This window comes from Lolium rigidum, chromosome 1 (assembly GCF_022539505.1).
Source record: "Lolium rigidum isolate FL_2022 chromosome 1, APGP_CSIRO_Lrig_0.1, whole genome shotgun sequence".
Lineage (NCBI taxonomy): Eukaryota > Viridiplantae > Streptophyta > Magnoliopsida > Poales > Poaceae > Lolium > Lolium rigidum.
This window is the reverse complement of record NC_061508.1, coordinates 314,148,286-314,166,655: the sequence shown is the minus strand read 5'-3', so window position 1 is coordinate 314,166,655 and position 18,370 is coordinate 314,148,286. Positions and strand designations below refer to the sequence as shown.

Sequence of the window (18,370 nt, the reverse complement as noted above, 5' to 3'; positions counted from 1 at the left end):
CAAGAAAAATACAAAATCATGTTTTTAAATAGTCTTGAATACTCAATTTTCTCATGATGAAACCCTTGCCCAAGACTCCCTTCTCAACGTGGGTCAGAGGCGACACAACGACGACTAGCGTTGGTAGGCCGGTAGTCGGCGCCGTGGCAACCATGGAGTCATGGACGATGGAGACCCGAGAATGGATAGTGGAGCTCCTCCTTCGTCGACTAAGGCGATGACCTGAGATTGGGTAGTGGAGCTCGTCCTTCAGATAGCAAGGTAGAAACCGCGAGGCGCATCTTCAAATCGCAAGCGTCAACAAGGTGAAAATTCCCGCTGCTCCAGCAAGGCGGCAACTCCAACATACGACACCAGCAAACAGTTTTTTTAGAGAAAATTGTATGACCATTCATGTCAGCACTCAGCATACATAGTTTAAATGAGAAAGTCCTGTCGTAGTGAGTTTCCATACAAATTTGCCCTCTTTTTTGTTAGGTCAATGAACATAAGTTTTTATATCGATTTATATACTGTAGTTATATTCGTGGAAGAATTTTTTTTATTACTTTTTTTTTTGAGCAACGACCATCCTCTTTATTAAGTCAGAAGATGGGGAATACAAACGCCAACCGGCGGATTACCTAGCCACATATATCTCCCTACCGGAGAGCCTAACACAAAGCGAGCAAGAACATGGGGCTCGTTATTTGAAACTCTACTTTCATGAACTAAACCAAACTCAGCAAAAGCTACAGAGGATGCTGTAATATCATGTAGAATGTGGCTATATCTTCCGAGATTCTGCTCCTTCAGTGGCGGAGCCACGCCTATGCTGTGTAGTCAATTGACTACACAGACTTTTGGCAATACAACCTTATAGTATGCAAAAATAATAATTAAAAATTTGTATAAATACATGTATTTGACTACACAACATTACGATGACTACACAAGGTTGATATCCTGGCTCCGCCACTGTGCTCCTTCATTGCTTTCACCACTGACAAGCAATCGCTAGCTAGCTTCACTCTTGAAACCGAAAGGTCCAGAGCCAGGTCCAGTCCTTCTCTTACTGCCAGCGCCTCCAAAATCTCAGGATCTGAAATTCCTGTCATTATAACAGACGATGAGCCTAGATACTCACCCGCTGCCGTTCTTGCGACCGCTGCGATCGCACCATGGTCCTTATTCCTCGCAACCGCTGCGTCTACATTGACCTTCACCACCCCAGCCGGGGAGGGATCCAAGCCGGTGAGCAGGGCTTGGGAGCTGCCGCTGCTCTGGTCACACACGCAGGCTTGGTTGCTAAACCCTTTGACTGTTCTAGGTCAGTCAAAAAACTCTCCACAAAATGATAGGTGCTCAATGGGCTTTGGAATAACCCTTCATGGATTGCCTTACGTCTAGCATGCCAAATCGCCCATGCCGTCACACACATCCGGATTAGCTGCTCGTGAGGCACAGTGTCAAACATCGCAAAAAGCCAGTTGCGTGCCTCTGGTTCCTGGACCTGACTCATATGTTCCGTAAGCTCAGAGTCCATCAGTGCCCAAACGCAACGAGACATCGTGCAATCAATCAGAGAATGCCGCCACGAGTCCTCAGCACCACAGATACCGCAGGCACTTGTCTGTGATATATGTCGTCGGTGCAAAATGTCCGACGTTAGCGAGAGAATGCCTTGCCAAACGCCACAGAAAAATTTTCAGCTTGGAAGGGATTGGTATATGCCACAACTTTGTCCAACTGTTGCTTCTTCCTTGCTGATCTGAAATAGCTGCCGTCTCCTCTAACCATGCTTCTCTCCTTTCTCTGGTTGAGACTAACATCCTGTAGGCCGAACGCACAGAGAACAGACCTTTGGGATCATAATGCCAGGCCCAAAAATCAGGCTGTAATCGCATGCTAATCGGTATTGCCCTGATCATTTCAACATCCACTGGAACAAAACATGCATTCAGTTTTGCCATATCCCATTGTCGGGTGCTCTGAATGATAAAGTCGCTCACCCTCCTCGGTGGATTTGCCACCCGACAGGCGAAAGGTCTAAGTGCACCATCCCTTGGGATCCAATTATCATCCCAAGCATGAGTAGATTCTCCTGTGCCTATGCGGCGCACTAAACCCTGAGCCAGGACCTCTCTCCCTTCCCAAATCGCACGCCAGACCTTAGATGGTTGAGAACCCAGACCCGCCTGCATGAAACTGCTTGAAGGATAGTAGACAGATTTCAGGATTCTTGCACTCAATGTGTCCGGGTTCTGCAAAATTCGCCAACCTTGTCTAGCCAGCAAAGCAAGGTTAAATAACTCAATATCTCGGAAGCCTAAGCCGCCCAGATATTTCGGTTTCGTCATCTCCTCCCACGCAACCCAGCACATCTTCCTTTTACCATCTTTGCTTCCCCACCAAAAATTTCTGATGAGAGAATTGATATGTTGACAAAGACCTCGAGGTAATTTGAAGCACGACATAGAGAATGTCGGAATTGCCTGCACCACTGATTTGATAAGAATATCTTTTCCCCCCGCAGACAAGCACTTTTCCATCCATCCTTGAATCCTCTTCCATACACGGTCCTTCAAGAATTTAAAGGCCCCATTAGTTGAGCGACCAACATTGGATGGCATACCCAAATATTTCTCATTGAGAGACTCATTCTGAACATTTAGGATAAGTTTTAGTTCTTGTTTTATGCCTCCTGGACACCGCTTGCTGAAAAATATAGATGATTTGTCCAAGTTTATCCGCTGACCCGAGGCTCTGCAGTATGCATCCAGCGTGTCCCGAGCATCTCAAGCGCTCTCCCCATTTGCTTTGATGAACAGCAGGCTATCATCTGCGAAGAGTAGGTGATTCACCGCCGGGGCAGTGGGAGCCACCTTTAAACCTTGTAAGCTTGATGATTCACTTCTGAATTTTAACAGACACGAAAGGCCCTCTGCTGCTAGCAAAAACAAATATGGCGAGATCGGATCCCCTTGACGAATACCACGAGAGGGTTTGAATTCCTCTAGCCTCTCTCCATTGAACAAAACTGAGAAAGATACCGTAGTTACCATTCTCATCACCATATCAACCCATCTCGAGTGGAAACCTAGCTTCATCATGATTGCTCGTAGGTATCCCCACTCCACTCGATCATACGCCTTCCGCATATCCAGCTTGAGCGCACAAAAACGATGCTTCACCGCTCTGTTCCTCTTCATAAAATGCAAACATTCATATGCGGTAATAATGTTATCCGTTATCAGTCTACCTGGCACAAACGCCGACTGTTCATCCGAGATAATCTCCGGCAAAACCCGCTTCAATCTGTTTGCAAGCACCTTAGATGCGATCTTATATATAACGTTGCACAGACTGATCAGTCGAAATTGACCAAGTTCCTCTGGGTTGGCAACCTTCGGAATCAGTACAATATAAGTTTTGTTGAAAGCTGCAGGATCATCCTCACCTCGCAGTACTCTCAACACAATATTCGTGATCTCTTCCCCACATAAGCTCCAATGGCGCTGGAAGAAATGTGCAGGTAACCCATCCGGCCCCGGCGCCTTTGTTGGAAACATCTGAAAGAGAGCGTCTCTCACCTCCTGATTTGTAATTGTTGAGACTAGACCCTCATTCATTTCCATAGTGACACGCACAGGGACGCTATCCAGTACTACCTCCATCTCCTCAGTTCCCTCCGACCTGTATTACAGTACTTTGCAGCGCGTCCAGGCTTCGTCAAATTCCTGGATCCGCCTCTGATTTCAAGGTTTTGCCTCGTTTCATTTGGTCCGTCGCCCAGCTTATTTGTACGGCGATCGCACATGGGCCGAGCCCAACGAAATTTCACGACTTTTTATCTTTTCACGGACAAAAAAAATCCCAGGCGACACCATCTCCTTTCTCCTCCCTGCCTCTCCAATTCCAGCCCCGGCGACCACCACCGACGCTTCCCCACAACGGCGCCGCCTTTCCAGGCCCGGCGACGGTAGCCGTACTACATACAGGTCGCCACGAATCCCGGGCTGGCTCCCGGCCGCCATGTATCCGCGTTCTATCTGCTATGGCGGCCTCCCTCCTGCCTCTCCAATCCTCTCTCTCTGCACGGTGTGGTGGAGTATGCTGCAGCTTCGTCGGCCGAGGTGTCTCGGAATCCGGCGACGGCGCGCGACGAAGGAGCTACCGCACGCAGGTGTCGCGCCATCTCTCCTGCCTCTTCAGCTTTCTGCACGGTGAGCTGGGGCACGCGGCAGTCGCAACTTCCAGTTCTTGAATCGGCTAATGCACCTTCCAGTTCTTGGATCCTGCAATAGTTAATTGGTCCTCTTCTTGCCACGTTCCTTTCTTTTTTCCACCCGATGCACGGGATCAACTCTCAATTGGTTAGTTCTCGATTCACTTTTCTTTCATAACGATGGTATTATAAAGATCTATGGATTTGCTGAAAGATGTCTGTGGCTTGACAGATTTAGGATGTATCGTAGAAGAACTATCAAGACCGAAATATCCCTGACGCTGCTGTTGGCCATAGTGGCCTGTGTTCAGTGAAACTTGGTAGGTGATGCCATCTCAGAGCCATAACATCTTTTCAGTTTCCTTAATCTTAAAGAAAAATAAATATATATACAACCATATGGCACTTCTTTTAGTGCACCTGTCCACCATGTGAAATCACTAGGTATTCAAGTAGGTAAGAGATGTGCAGCGTGTCGATTCCGCTGATGAAGATTAGTCACTAGGTATTCAAACTCAGTAAATTAAGTTTTAATGTTGCTTTTCGAAATCTTACACCGCCTTATATTTTTGTGTGTTGGTTTGAAACCCGAAGCGAAGAACACACATATTTTCTACTTTACAATTATTTAAACTGTTAAATGAAAAGTTGCATTGTCCACGAAGCCATTTTTGTCACCTCGTGGATACCTCTCGGCTTGCACCGCCATAATGCTATCATTGTAGGTTTGTCTTTCTATTTTAATTTTCCTCGACACAATTATTTAAATAGAAAGTAGTATAAGATGTCCTGCAATCAAGGGAAAGATAAACGAGCTCATTAGCTGTTTTCTCTTTAATCAAAGCAACTTGCAGTATTCAGCTGACCAAACAACATCACTAGGAAAACTGCACCTCCGGTCACTCCTCTTTCCCTGGGGCAGAGCCTGTACTTGTTTATCATGCTATTTGGACTCTACTAGGTGACTGAAACTGTATAATAGGTGAACTGCCACATGGTTACATGTGCACGCACTGAACCTCCGTCAAGTTGGATCTGAACCTTGAAGAACGTAAACATTGCCACTTTTTTTTTTCCAGGAAGATGCCCCTCCGGCTTACAGATTACCACATGGCCACACCGAGAACTCACCCTGCCCAGTCATGTCCTTAGGCATTCCAAGAAAGCTCCCCTCCACAACCTAGCATGTGAAGCACTTGTAGGAAATCGCTCAGATCTGCTAATGGCGGACCCATTGACTGCTGCTGTCGCAGTAGGATGGGGCATGAAAGCCGCAGGGTGGGTTGCCTCGCCCATCATCTCTGATCTGTTCAAGAAAGCATCCTCATATCTTGGCTTTGATGCATCGGAGAAGCTGAGTGAGCTTGAGCCAAAGATTTTATTGCTGGAGCGGGTGATGGGAGCGGTTGAGGAGAGTCCTTACAGGCCTCGATTGGAGGGGCTCTACAGTAAACTTAAATCTGCGTTCTACGAAGCAGAGGAAATCTTGGATGATGTTGAGTACTACCGTCTGGAGAAGAAGATACAAGATGGCAAGGTCAAGTCAGAGGTTGCCGGGCCTTCACGTCCCTTGAAGCAGATCTGGTCTGTCGTGGTGAAGAGCTCTCCACTAAAACATCAGGTCCTTCCGTGCCTCTGTGTTTTTATTTCTCTCGGTTCCAAAAGTTTTTCAATGCAAAGTATTAGTGAATGAAAAGTTGCTAGTAGTATTGATATCGCCGAACCTTTGATTTTTCTAGTTTATTTGGGGCACACTGGCTTTACAACTCAGCCATCATAACCTTCTCTGCAAAAAGCGGCAACGACATATAATTGCTTGACTAGCACAAGCGTCCCGGCGGAGCTAGCATGTAAGGGTTGGGTTCATTCAAGTGATCCTAATGGATAATCTAGACAAAATTGCTACTCCATCTGTTAGGATTATAAAGCGGGCCAATTCGCTAAGACCATGAAAGCCTATTACTTTCCTCATTAATTAGTGCATGGACCAATAGTTTTGCATGCATGGTAGAAGAGAGAGAAAAAGGAGGGGTTGCATTGGATGAGAAAGGCTAATAAATGAGATAGACCTTATAAATCGTAACATTTTCAAAAAGCTCTCGGGTCTTATAATCCCTAATGGAGGGAGTACTCATAACCATCTGTCACTCAGTCGGATCGCTTAGCAGGAAATTGCTTGAGTACCTGACCGTATCCATTACTAGTAGATGCGTTTTGGCGGAGCTAGCATTTAAGGCTTGGGTTCAAGTGGATCTGTCCTGATCTAGTGGACTAAATTGCTACTCATAACCGTTTAACACTTCGTCAAATCTCATAGTTTTGTATAGATGGATCTATGTGGCATAAATGGCCCGTACTTTTTTCGAAGAGGTCCACCTATCTATTAATAATCATTAACATCAGTAAAAGAACACCAAAAGTAATAGAAATTACAAGTAAGACCTTGGACCACCTAACAACAACTGGAGCGAGCCGAAGGTGTGCGCCGCAATCCTCTCCCCTCTCTCGCAGGAGCCGACCAAAGTCTGTTATAGTAAAATCTTGTTGAAGTATATATACGAGAAGTCGTTGTGCCCAGTCACAAATGACTAACGCATCAGGGCAGCAAACATCGACAATGATGGGAGGTCTAGTTCAAAAGATTCAGACCAACGGACACGAAAACTGAATAAACATCTCGACAAGCCCTCCACTAGTGCTAGACATAGCACCAGGGCGGGAATAGGGCAAGTCGGTCCTTATTTTGACACCGGGATGTCGCTGTCGCCTTAACACTCCGACGATGACACAAAAACAAACTAAAACAAGAAATAGGAACCCTCCCGTTTGCGAGAGGCCGGGGTCCACCACACCTCCAAGGCCTGAAAGGCCATCGGAGGCAGGGTGGACCCGCAGTGTCCCCGGCGCAGGGGATGGAGACCCTAAAACGCCTTGGGGTCACCTTTCTTGTCTCCTTTGCTCTTATCGGTTCGGTGGATAATACAATGGTTCTGTTCACAGTATTCTTGATGTCATGAGTAAAGAAACAAAAATGTTTTTTCATCTTCTCTAAACTATTTGAAAATGCAACTATATGACTTCTGCACATTTATTCTATGCTTCTGCATTCTCTATCAAACTGCACAGCACAACAAATAACAAGTTATGAATGATACTATCATCAAAGAGAGGAGATACAGTAGCAACTAGCTTTTGTGTAAATGAAGCTACAAAAATGAACTTCCTTTATTTTTTATGTGGGCTTCTCCGTACACCAGTTCTCAACTGGCATTTTGTTTTGCAGGAGAGTGGTATGTCAACAGTTGAGTTAAAAAAGAAGCTAGAAAGAATAGAAAAGGTCATAAATGATGCGTGCAAAGTTTTAAAACTGATGAACTTGCCAAGCATAAGTGGTGGAAACCAGAGCCATGTTGTTGCTGCCAACTTGCGAGGCAGTGTCACTACTTCGAGGCCTGTATCAAAGATTATCGGACGAGATGAAGACTGTGATAAGATCGTAGCAATGCTTCATGAGAAGGAAGAACATGGTCAGCCTGACAGCAATAGTGTTCCATGTTATTCTGTAGTTGGCATTCATGGCATCGGCGGCTCAGGGAAATCATCCCTTGCACAACTTGTGTGTGCCCGTGAGAAGAAGGATAGCCATTTTGACCTTGTAATGTGGGTTCATGTTTCTCAGGATTTTAGTGTGCGTACCATTTTCATGGAAATGTTTGAGGCTGCTACAGGTACTTTGTGCCCTCAATTGGAAAATCTTGACACCTTACAAGATAAGTTGGAGGAGAAACTGCGTGGAAGACGTTTCCTCTTGGTACTAGATGATGTTTGGTACAATATTAGAGATGCAACACAGTCTGAAAATCTGCAACAGATACTCTCGCCTCTCAAGGCTGGAGAGGCAGGAAGCAAGATCCTAGTGACTAGTCGAACTGAAGATGCATTATTAGCTCTGGGTGCCGTGAAGCAGAGATGTATTCCCATATCTGTCCTAGATGAAGATGTCTTCTGGAAATTGCTCATGCATTATGCACTCCACGGCGTACCTGCTGATGATCATGCTCGTAGAACACTGGGAGACATTGGGAAAGATATTGCAAAAAACCTGAAGGGGTCACCTCTAGCAGCCAGAATAGTTGGAGGACAACTGCATATAAGGCCAAACGTCGAGTTCTGGAGAAGCGTTCGTGATCGGGACCTTTTGAACGAGACGATGGGAGCACTGTGGTGGAGCTACCATCATCTTCGTGAGCAGGTCAAGCGATGCTTTGCTTTCTGCAGTATTTTTCCTCGAAGACATTTGTTGGAACGTCACGAGTTAGTAAAGCTATGGGTTGCAGAAGGGTTTGCTAGATTGACTAGTGAAGGGGAGGATATGGAAGATGTTTGCCAGGAATACTTTGATGAACTAGTGTCAGCCTCGTTTCTGCAACTTAAAGCAAAGAAGAATTCTCACGAGAAGGACTACTATTTAGTTCATGATCTGTTGCATGATTTAGCGGAGAAGGCCGCTGGAAGTGACTGTTTCAGAATCGAAAATAGTTGGGAACAGCATGGAAAATTCCCAGCAGTGGAAGTTCATCCAAACGTTCGCCATATTTTTGTTCAGAGATATGATGAAGAATTGATTACTAAGAAGATATGCCAATTGTACAACTTACGGACCCTGATCATTGGTAGTGGATATAGTTGGGAAACAGTTGGGGAGCAAGTTCTGAAGTGTATGTTTAAGAGGCTAAGGAAGTTGCGTGTGCTTACCATAATTGCCAAAGATTTTATAGGTTCTGACGTCTCCCCAACTGTGCCAGTCCCAGCATGTATTGGTCGATTAAGGCACCTGAGATATCTTGCTTTTCGGCCTTGTCATGAGGCTAGAGGTCGGAGGATGATTTTACCGGCAACTTTTGCAAAGCTATGCCACATGCAGATTCTAGATTTTGATTCGATTAAGAAAGTGGTGTTTTCCTCTTGTGAAGATATTTCTAGCCTCGTTAACTTGCGGCATGTAATCTGCTTCGAAGATGTGGATCTTGGAAGCATCGGCAGTCTGACGTCACTCCGAACAATGGCAGCCTTTGATGTAAAAAGGGGACAAGGCCATGAGTTAAAGCAACTCGGGAACCTAAACAAGCTTCGCGGACAGCTGTTGATCGGGGGCCTGGAAAAGGTTGAAAGCAAGGCGGAAGCTCTGGAGGCCAATCTGGCCAGTAAGGAAGGGCTCAGTACACTGGAACTGTCCTGGGCTTGGAGTGGTGAAGCGGGTCTAGAAGTTCAGGCAGAGGTACTAGAGGGTCTTTGCCCACCCAAAGATCTTAAATCACTGATTATCGAAAATTACAAAGGCCCGAGGTATCCAAGTTGGATGCACAACGGTGGCCCAAAGCACGTGAACCGTCTCGTGCTTTCACACTGCACCGAACCTGGTCCTGAACTTGTTGGGTTTTGCGCTCATCTCCGTCAGATCATGATTTCGTGCTGCAGCTGGGACGCCTTGCCAGATTACATGGAGCACCTGACGTCACTGCACACGCTGCACATCTCGCACTGCCGAAATATTCGGTCGCTTCCAGCACTGCCGCAGTCTCTTGAGCACATACACCTGTATGAGTGCGATGAGTTGTCAATGAGTTCCTGTCGCATAGAGCACCTGACGTCACTGCAGATGCTGACGATTTCTTCTTGCGATGGTACTCTGTCGCTTCCAACACTGCCGCAGTCTATTAAGAACTTCAACCTCCTTACCGACAATGAGGTGTTGCTGAGTTCGTGCAGAACAGCTGGAGATCCAGATTGGCAAAAGATTAAGCACATTCCGTACGCATCAATAGGTAAATCTGTTTCCATAACATTATTATTGATTCCCGTACCAAGAGATGGTATGATCGTTTCTCAATCTGTTTTCTAGGCAATAGTATGGAAATAGAAGAAACCGCAATGAAAATGGGAGTTGTACAAGACCAGAAGGAAGCGAAGAAGATATTTTATCGTCAATTTTTGAGTGACGTCGTACTGCGTCTAAGTCGTGACTCGTGACCATTGAACCTGCCTGAGTGAAGTGCTGCTCCACTCATCAGCTACACACGGTGCAAAACTTGATGTATGCCAATAGACTATAGACTAGTATGGTCTTTAATAACTTGAGCACCGAATTCCAGTTTTTTGAAGTACTGTAATGATGCTGTGAAACCATGAACGCTGAGCTTGGGTGAGCGTGCGCGCGGGCACCCAGCTCGTCGTCGCTCGCCGCGCCCAGGCCGAAGCCCATGTGATGCGGCATTCCCAGCTCATGCATCATGTCCAACTCCTCGTCAGCAGCGTCCAGCTGCGAGGCAGACAACAGCCAGGCGCCGACCACCGCCCTGGCGGCCTGGCGTCGTGGAGTTGCAGAATTGGCGCGTCGTCCGCCCCTTGAATCACATCGTGGCTCCTCGTCCGCACCGACAGTGGCCTGGATCGCCCCGGGGTTTGGGTTTTGGGGATGTACAGCCAGACGCCAGTCGCCAGCACGTCCATGCCGGCATCCCTCCTTCTGCCTCCCTGGCCCGAGCAGAAATGGCTGAGGGAAGTTCTCGGTGACCTACACCGCTTCTTCAAGGAAGCCCAGAGAACAGATAGCCCGCTTCCTGATCGCATTCCCGCCCCTCGCCGGCGGCCGCTCTAACCGTGTGTACGCCGCGCAGGTGAGCAGCGAGGCTGCCTCTTCATTCCTCTCCTGGGAGGCAAGGATGACTACGAAGTCCTCCGCAGGGCGGGCAACATCGCCCAGGCGTGGCATCCTTGAAGGGCGTCGCGGCGCGTCGCACGCAGCAGCGGGCAGAGCAGGCCCAGCAGCCGCAGCGCGGCGGAGAACAGCAGCGCAGGGCCAACAGCAGCAGCGGCAGCGACAGCGACACTCGCAACTGCAGGCCGGCGCTGGACAGCATCAGGCGCAGGAGCAGCGGTCGTCGGGCTTGGCTCTGTGAGGTGCTGCTGCGGCGAGGGAGCTGGCGCGGAAGCAGCGGGCGGCGCGGTGTCGGCACTGTGCCATGCCAGGCGGCACTGTGCAGCGGCCCCGGTGGCGCGTACCGTGGGTGATGGAGAACGTGGCGACGTCGGGCGAGCGGCTGAGAGGCGGTCGACGTGGCGTCGTCGACGACCACAGACGGGCGGCGCACTTGGCCGTGTCAGTGCACGCGGTGAGCGCGTGCCTGACGACGCGCCGAGCGGCATCACCCTCGTGCGCGAGCTGCGGTGCACGGAGTTGATCGATCTGGTGTTTGCCGTGTGCAGACTGCAGAGGAAGATGCTCCACAACTTTGGTATCTATAGTTTTTCAAAATTCGAAAGCACGGAATGGAGGGTTTTCAGAAGTTCAGAACTAGCAAAAAATCCAGAAGTGGTTTTGGGGATAAAGATGAAATATTTGGAAGTTGGGGTTTGGTATGATGTACGCAGTACGCCCTTTTAATGTGCATCCAAAGTTATACTTGGCCATCTAGGAAAAATAGTTGGTAATGCAAATATTTTCAAAGTTCGAACCAGCATACGAATGGTCAGAAGGTTTTGGTGAGGCTTTCACCAAGTAATTGATCCAAGGTTTGTGCCACTAGTAGAAAATGGCCTTTAGTCGCGGTTCGCAACTGCCATTAGTCGCGGTTGCGCAACCGCGACTAATTAAGCGCGACTAAAGGCCCCCCCTTAGTCGCGGTTGCTTACGAACCGCGACTAAACGTCCGTCGACGTGGGCGGCTAGCGTGCGCCTGGGCGAAGGACCTTTAGTCGCGGTTGGTGTCCCCAACCGGGACTAAAGGCTATTTCGTTAAAAAAAATTAATTCATTTGGGTTTCTAATTTTTTTTCACTCCGTTTTTTTCTATTTTTTTCAGAATTTCTATTATTTCAGTTATTTGCATAGCTTAGTCTCTATCTCTAACTACACTTATCTCTAGTCAAATTACTTACTCGTGGTCAAACTTTCCGCTCGGTCACCCATCCTCCCACTACTCCACCTCTATCACGCTTAACTTCCGAGTTCCATTCCATCCCACATCCAAGTGCTACGCGCACATGTATGTGATACTAGTATTATATCAATCCTATTAACATGTTGGTCGATGTCATATTTTTTTATTGTTTGAATTTCAAATAATTTTTTTCATAAACAAAAATAATGATGTAATAATAATCGTGAATAAATAAATAAACATTAACTTTTTAATTTTTATTATTTTTAATTTTTTTTATTTTTTTTAATTTTTTTTTGCCAAACCTAAAACCTAAAAATTTGAAAATCTAAAAATTGGGTAAAAGTAATAGTAATCTTTATGCTGGATGCAATTATTAATTTTATTTTTTTGAAAAATTTAAAAAATATAAAATCCATAATTTATAGCAAAAACTAAAATCTTCCTGCTTTGTTTTCATTTGGAATTTTGAGAATTTAAAAATTGGCTAACCGGGTAAACCCAGGTGAATTCGGATGTAACTTTTTCCCAGGATTTTTTTCATATATTATACATTTTTTTTCGACGTCGTATGCAAAAGTTATTGCGGTTTTACCATTTTTTAAACTTTTTTTGCAAAAAAAGTGAAAATTCGAATTTCTTAATTTCTCCGAATAGTAGGTTGCATAACAAACAAGAATTTGAAAACAATTTTTTTTCTGAATTTTCTATCATTTTCTTTTGTATTTTACAAACCAAAAAAAGCGATCCACGGGGGGGGGGGGTGTGTGCAGGGTGCGTGGGAGTAAAAAAACTCGGAAAAACCTTTAGTCGCGGTTGGGGACACCAATCGGGACTAAAGGGGTACCATTTAGTCGCGGTTGGTGTCCCTAACCGCGACTAAAGGTTTTCCGCCGGCCGCATCCCTCCATCGCCCTTTAGTCGCGGTTGGTGGGTACCCTTTCGTCTCGGATGGAGCATTAGTCGCGGGTTGCCTCCCGAACCGCGACTAAAGCCCCCTTTAGTCGCGGTTCGAATATTTCCGGGACTAATGGGGGTGGACGGAAGCCTCTTTTTCTACTAGTGTGCATATGTTGGGCATACTATAGGGGCACCTAGTTTGGGCACTGGCTCTGGAAAGAAATTTACTTGCAAACTATTTTGAAAAAGATTAAGAGAAGGGCAAAAACAAAAGGCAGGAGGATTTTGGTGTTGGTCCAAAGTGACCACGAGATATTTGTAGAGAAGTGGGGTCTAGGGGTCACAGGGATCACTCCATGATTTTTGGTGAATTTTCAGAAGCATTGGTCTTAGGGTTCGTTTGTAAAGCTAGGAACAAAAGTTTTTCTTAAAATAAATCTAGAAAATAATTTTGAATTATTTTGGGACTGGAAAACATATGCAATGGATCACCTCATGTCATAGGCTCAAAAGTGTAAGAGGTCAAATCAAAATTTTCTCAAGCTTTGCCAAGTTTTGAGAATTTAAGAAGAGATAGAAATCCAAACAAAACATTTCAAATAGGGGCAAAATGTTTTGTCTAGAAATTTTTAAAGAGGGCCAAAATTTGGGTTGTTACGAGCGCTCACCTTCTTCCTCCCGCGCAACGCGGGCTTCATGGCGGATCTTGTTTCGACCATGATTGTCGATGGGGATAACGGATCGTACAACAATTGCGCCTCACGTGCCAAATTTTGAGTTTGGAAACTCACACACCAAAGTTATTGCTACCCCTTTTACATGTTGAGGCTAACACACCTACTCCTGCCTGAATGTATTGATTCTTTGATGTTCGATTACAATGTGAACTCCTTCTAGTTTGTTGTCGTGGTGAACAGACAGATCCCATGGAATGGCTTAAGTTGGGGCCGAGTTGGACGCTAGAGGATTCGGGGGAGGGTTTTGGATCAGGTAGGATGAACTTCCGGGTGCTTTCCTCAAGAACTTGGCCAGGGCCAGAGGTAGAAGAAGAGAGACACAAGGATGAACTCCGTTCTAGATCTTCTCTATTCCATGAACAACAAGGTTACAAGTTTTTCTACACAGGGATCGTCGTACATACATGCGTGCCCGTGAGGAGGGCTGCCCCCTCTCCTTATATAGGGGAGAGGGTGGCTTACAGGGGAAGAAACCCTAATGGCATCTTTGAACAGACAAACTACTTTACAAAGCTACTTTAATCATAGGTGACGCCGGTATCTTCTTTAATCAGGGAGGCTGATGTCCTCCGGGTGCTTTGGGCGTCACCCTCGTCTTTTACGTCATGGCTTCGTTTAAATCCACCTTGCTTAGGTCATGCTTGTCCTCTAGCTCCCGAGGGAATCTTTGATCAGTCCTGCCGACGTGCTACAGTGCACTTCTTACCGGCAGTCCGGTGTCTTTTTAGCCCATACCGGTATACCTATCTTTGGGGATACCGGTACAGATTTACTTAGCCAATCGCTTAACTCCGTTCTCCGGAATGAACATCAAACCGGTATCTTGATGGCTCAAACCATCCGGTTTGGCATGCCTTTGGCATGCCGGGGGTCATCCCCCCAACATTAGTCCTCGAAGCTGGTATAGTCCGGTGGACCTCATCCGGCGGGCCATACCAGGTTCCTATCTCACAAGGTACCGGTTTGAACTTCTTCGGCACTTTGTTCGAAGATGCCGGCCTCTTTGCCTTAGCCTCTTTCTATTATCTTCCGGATTCTTCCGGTATCTCATGTCATATTCACATCTTTCTTCCTTTGCAAGGTATTTCCGGTGTCTCTTCCTCCGGTATCATTGACATTTAATCCCTCCTCGGCGAAGTCGAGAATTTCTCGGGTACAGTGCCTGTCAGAGACATGCGCACTGTTTCTGATGCGTCAGTGTCAGTGGTCACTTCCGTTCGGCTTCTGCGCCAACATTAAATGTGCCCCACCGGATCCCTCTGGCCATTCCGGATCCGTGTGGCGACCCTGTGGCCTCTTAATTTGTGCGCGTGTATGTTCGCGCCACGTGGCGGCCCACGAGACGAACCGCCGCGGCCCGACGGTTTTCGGCCCACTAACTCCTTCTCCTATATAAGGGCGGAGCGGTTCCACTTCATCTTCTCCTTCGCATTTGCCCCCATTTCCAGAGCACTTCGAGCCCTTTGCCCCTTGCTTTCTCGCCGCCACCGGTCGCCGCCAGAGCGCTGCTCCTGTCGAGGTTGCGACGCTGCTCTTGATGCGCTGAAGCTTTTCATCGCGCGGAGTTCCTGCTGCGCTCCTTCTCCGCTGCTACCTTGAGCTTCCTCCGGCGGACTTCGCCCTTCTCCGTCGCCGGCCTTCGTCGACGGCCACGGGCTCGCCACTTCTCCGGTGAACTTCTTCCTCGTGTCTCCCGCAGCCTCAGGTGAGACCCAATGCTTGTCTGCTCTGCTCTTCTTGTTTTCTAGATCTTGGGTTGGTAGCGTATTTATTCTTTCTTTTCTTTTGCTTTTTTCTCTTACTCGTAGATCTTCGCGCAAGGGTAGATCTTGGGAAATCTGTTTTTGAGTAGATTCTGGTATCCCCTAGGCCCGTATGTCTAGAGGGGACCATCTTTCCGAATCTTCCTCCAGCAGCCGTGAAAGTCAAGCTTCCGGCGAGCCTTCGGCTGAGCGCATCCGGATGGAAACTGATACCGGAACAAGTCAAGATGCCGGCAGTTCTAGCCAGGCTTCCGGAGCAGATCTTTCCGGCGTCACCCGCGGAGCCTGCAGGGCTCCGAGGTAACTCAGCACGAGATTGACTGGTTGTATCGGTCTAGAAGGATACCGGAAGGAGTATCCTGCCGGATTCCGAAAGACGAGATCGAACCGGATCTGGAAGATGGTGAATTCGTCGTTTTTCTCGCCCACTTCGAACGCGGCTTCGGCCTTCCTACCTCAGATTTCTTCCGCCAATTTCTTGATTTCTACAAACTCCAACCTCACCATCTTCCTGGCAATGCCATCTTCTATCTCTCTTGCTACGCAACGTTCATGGAGGCCTACATGGGTCTCCGGCCTACTCGCGAGACTTTTGCTTGCTTCTTTTCCCTTCGGATTAACTCCGTTCAGGGCAAAGAGATTCCCAAGCCTAAACCCCCCGTTCTATGCGGGTCTTGCATCATTGGGTCCCGCCAGGGGAGCCCCTTCTTTAAGTTTGCCGGTCTCGACTCATGCCGAGCATGGGAAAGGACCTTCTTCTATGTGAAGAACACCGGCGCCCCCGACCTCATTAATCTGCCGGCTTTCAATCCGGCAGTGCCCACGAAGACCAACTGGAGCTACAACCCGAAGGAGTCTCACATAGAAACCAACCGGATTGTACGCTTCATGAAGCAACTTATGAAGGACACTGCCATCTGGTCGGATGACATTGTTAGGACATTTATCTCGCGCCGGGTGCTTCCCCTTAAGCGCCGGGCTCACAAAATGAGCGAAATATACGGCTCTGGCGATCCTACCAAGATCACCAGCTTCCCTCTCACCAAGGAGGACGTAGCCCTTAAGGCTAGGCACATCTGCCAAAGCGCCATGCCGCTGGATTGGGAGTGGGGCCTTCTGCCTCTCAACTCCCTCAACCCTCCAACTGACGAAGTAAGAAATTAGGCAATCCGGGTTGCTTTCCGGTATCTTTTCGGTATATTACTAACTGTCTTTCTCTTTCTTGTCAGGCCAAGCAACGTTTCCCTCGCATCGCGGCGGAGCAGCGAGGCCCTCCCCGGAACCGAGCTCTGGATAAGGTTGATCCGGATCCTTACGTCCACTGGACCGAACTCAAGATGGGCCGGACTCACACTTCACGCCCCGGTAACTTTTCCAACAAAGGTTCCGGTTCGAACGACGAAGTTGTTATACTCGAGGTACTTAGCCCTTTCGTTCCCTCACTGGTTATCTTTTTGTAGACGCTCCCTCATCCAGCACCAACCCGCAGGTCCACGAACACGTGGTTCCGCTGCAGGCCGAGGTCGGCCATGAGTTCCTGGAGAAGCTCGGCTCCCGGGGAGAAGAGAAAGGCTCCGGCACTCGAAGCCGGCTCCGGCGAGGTTCCGCCCGCCAAGCGCCCAAAGAAGCCCTCTAAGAGGCATTACGTGAGGCGAGAGATGCCGACTTCTGGCGGGTTAGATTCTGCCTTTCGTTTTGCTTCGTTGTTCAAATTCCTTTTTCCGGATCGCTTTTCCAACCTTCTTTTTCCTGTCTTTCCAGCCCAGCGCTCAAGATTTCCAAGAGCGCTTCCGGCATGCCTCCGGAGAGCTCCGAAGACGCCACAAGGCCTTCGCCTCCTCCTCAACAAAGTCCGGTGCCTTCTGGTGCCGGCAACTCTTTTGCCTCCCCTCTGGGGGGCACAGCAAGTGTGGGGCGCGCGGCCCCTACACCGCCAGATTACCGCGCGGAGGAGGACATCGTCTCCCCTCCTGAGAACCAAGACACCGGCGCCAGCAACACCGGCGCCGATACTGAAGATGTCGGGCGGACGGAAACTTTGGTTTCCACCATGCCCCAGAAGAAGAAGAAGACTTCCGCTTCCTCCCCCTCTACGTCTGTGCCGGAAACTTCCGCGCCGGGCGCGCCTGATGCCTCTGCGCCGCCCAAGTCTACTACCATGCCTCCTCCAGCAAGTTTGGCCGGAGGTTCCGGCGCGGCCAAGCCTCCAACACCGCCGCCAAGCCAAGAGCCCGTTGTGGCCAAAACTAAGCCGACGCCGCCGCCAGAAGGCGCCAAGCTGTGCGTGTCGGAACCATTTAAGGCGAAGGCAACGGCTTCTGGCCCGCAGTCGCTGGTGCTACACTCCGGCCCCGCCGCTGTCGTGGCTGGAGAGAGAGCTACTGGCCTGCTAGGCCGGATCACAGAGCTAAAGCGCGAGGGCCGCGAGCTGGGACACTTGCTTGATTACGCTGAGAAGTGGAATCAGGCAGATGTGTCCGCGGCTACGCGCGGCGTGGGGAGGGACCGGCTTCCTATCATTGATCCGGCCGGCCCCCGGAGCACCGAAGAACACTTCATGCGACTCAAGCACGCAGTGAAGGAGTTCGACAATGCGTGGCATGATGCCACCAGCAATGTGGTGGTAAGTTTCACCAAACTTTCTGCAACTTTTCTGTTGATGCCGGTTTTGTTCTTTCCGGATTCATATATATCCTCCCAGTCCCCGAGTTTCGGGTTGAGAGCGCAGCTCTTAGCGCGAAACTTTCTCTAAAATATTCGAAACCAGCACCTTTCTCATACGGATGCCCGGAAGCAGCTCTTCGAGGAGCTTCTTTGGGAGCAC

General features: G+C 48.4%; 1 protein-coding gene across 1 annotated transcript; it reads left to right on the top strand.

Annotated features, from left to right (window-relative positions):
• Positions 1–4,602: 4,602 nt before the first annotated feature.
• Positions 4,603–10,352, top strand: LOC124684180 (putative disease resistance protein RGA1). Its single transcript, XM_047218560.1, has 4 exons — positions 4,603–4,712; positions 5,287–5,828; positions 7,491–10,032; positions 10,110–10,352. Exons 2-4 carry the CDS (start codon positions 5,430–5,432, stop codon positions 10,235–10,237), a joined length of 3,069 nt encoding a protein of 1,022 aa, XP_047074516.1. The 5' UTR covers positions 4,603–4,712; positions 5,287–5,429; the 3' UTR covers positions 10,238–10,352.
• The last annotated feature ends 8,018 nt before the right edge of the window (positions 10,353–18,370 follow it).

Excerpts from the sequence above, each read along its gene's own strand:
- LOC124684180 (XM_047218560.1), top strand. The coding sequence starts at position 5,430 with ATGGCGGACCCATTGACTGCTGCTGTCGCAGTAGGATGGGGCATGAAA. Across the intron at positions 5,829-7,490 it reads GCTCTCCACTAAAACATCAG|GAGAGTGGTATGTCAACAGT; the intron begins GTCCTTCCGTGC and ends TTTGTTTTGCAG. Across the intron at positions 10,033-10,109 it reads CATTCCGTACGCATCAATAG|GCAATAGTATGGAAATAGAA; the intron begins GTAAATCTGTTT and ends TCTGTTTTCTAG.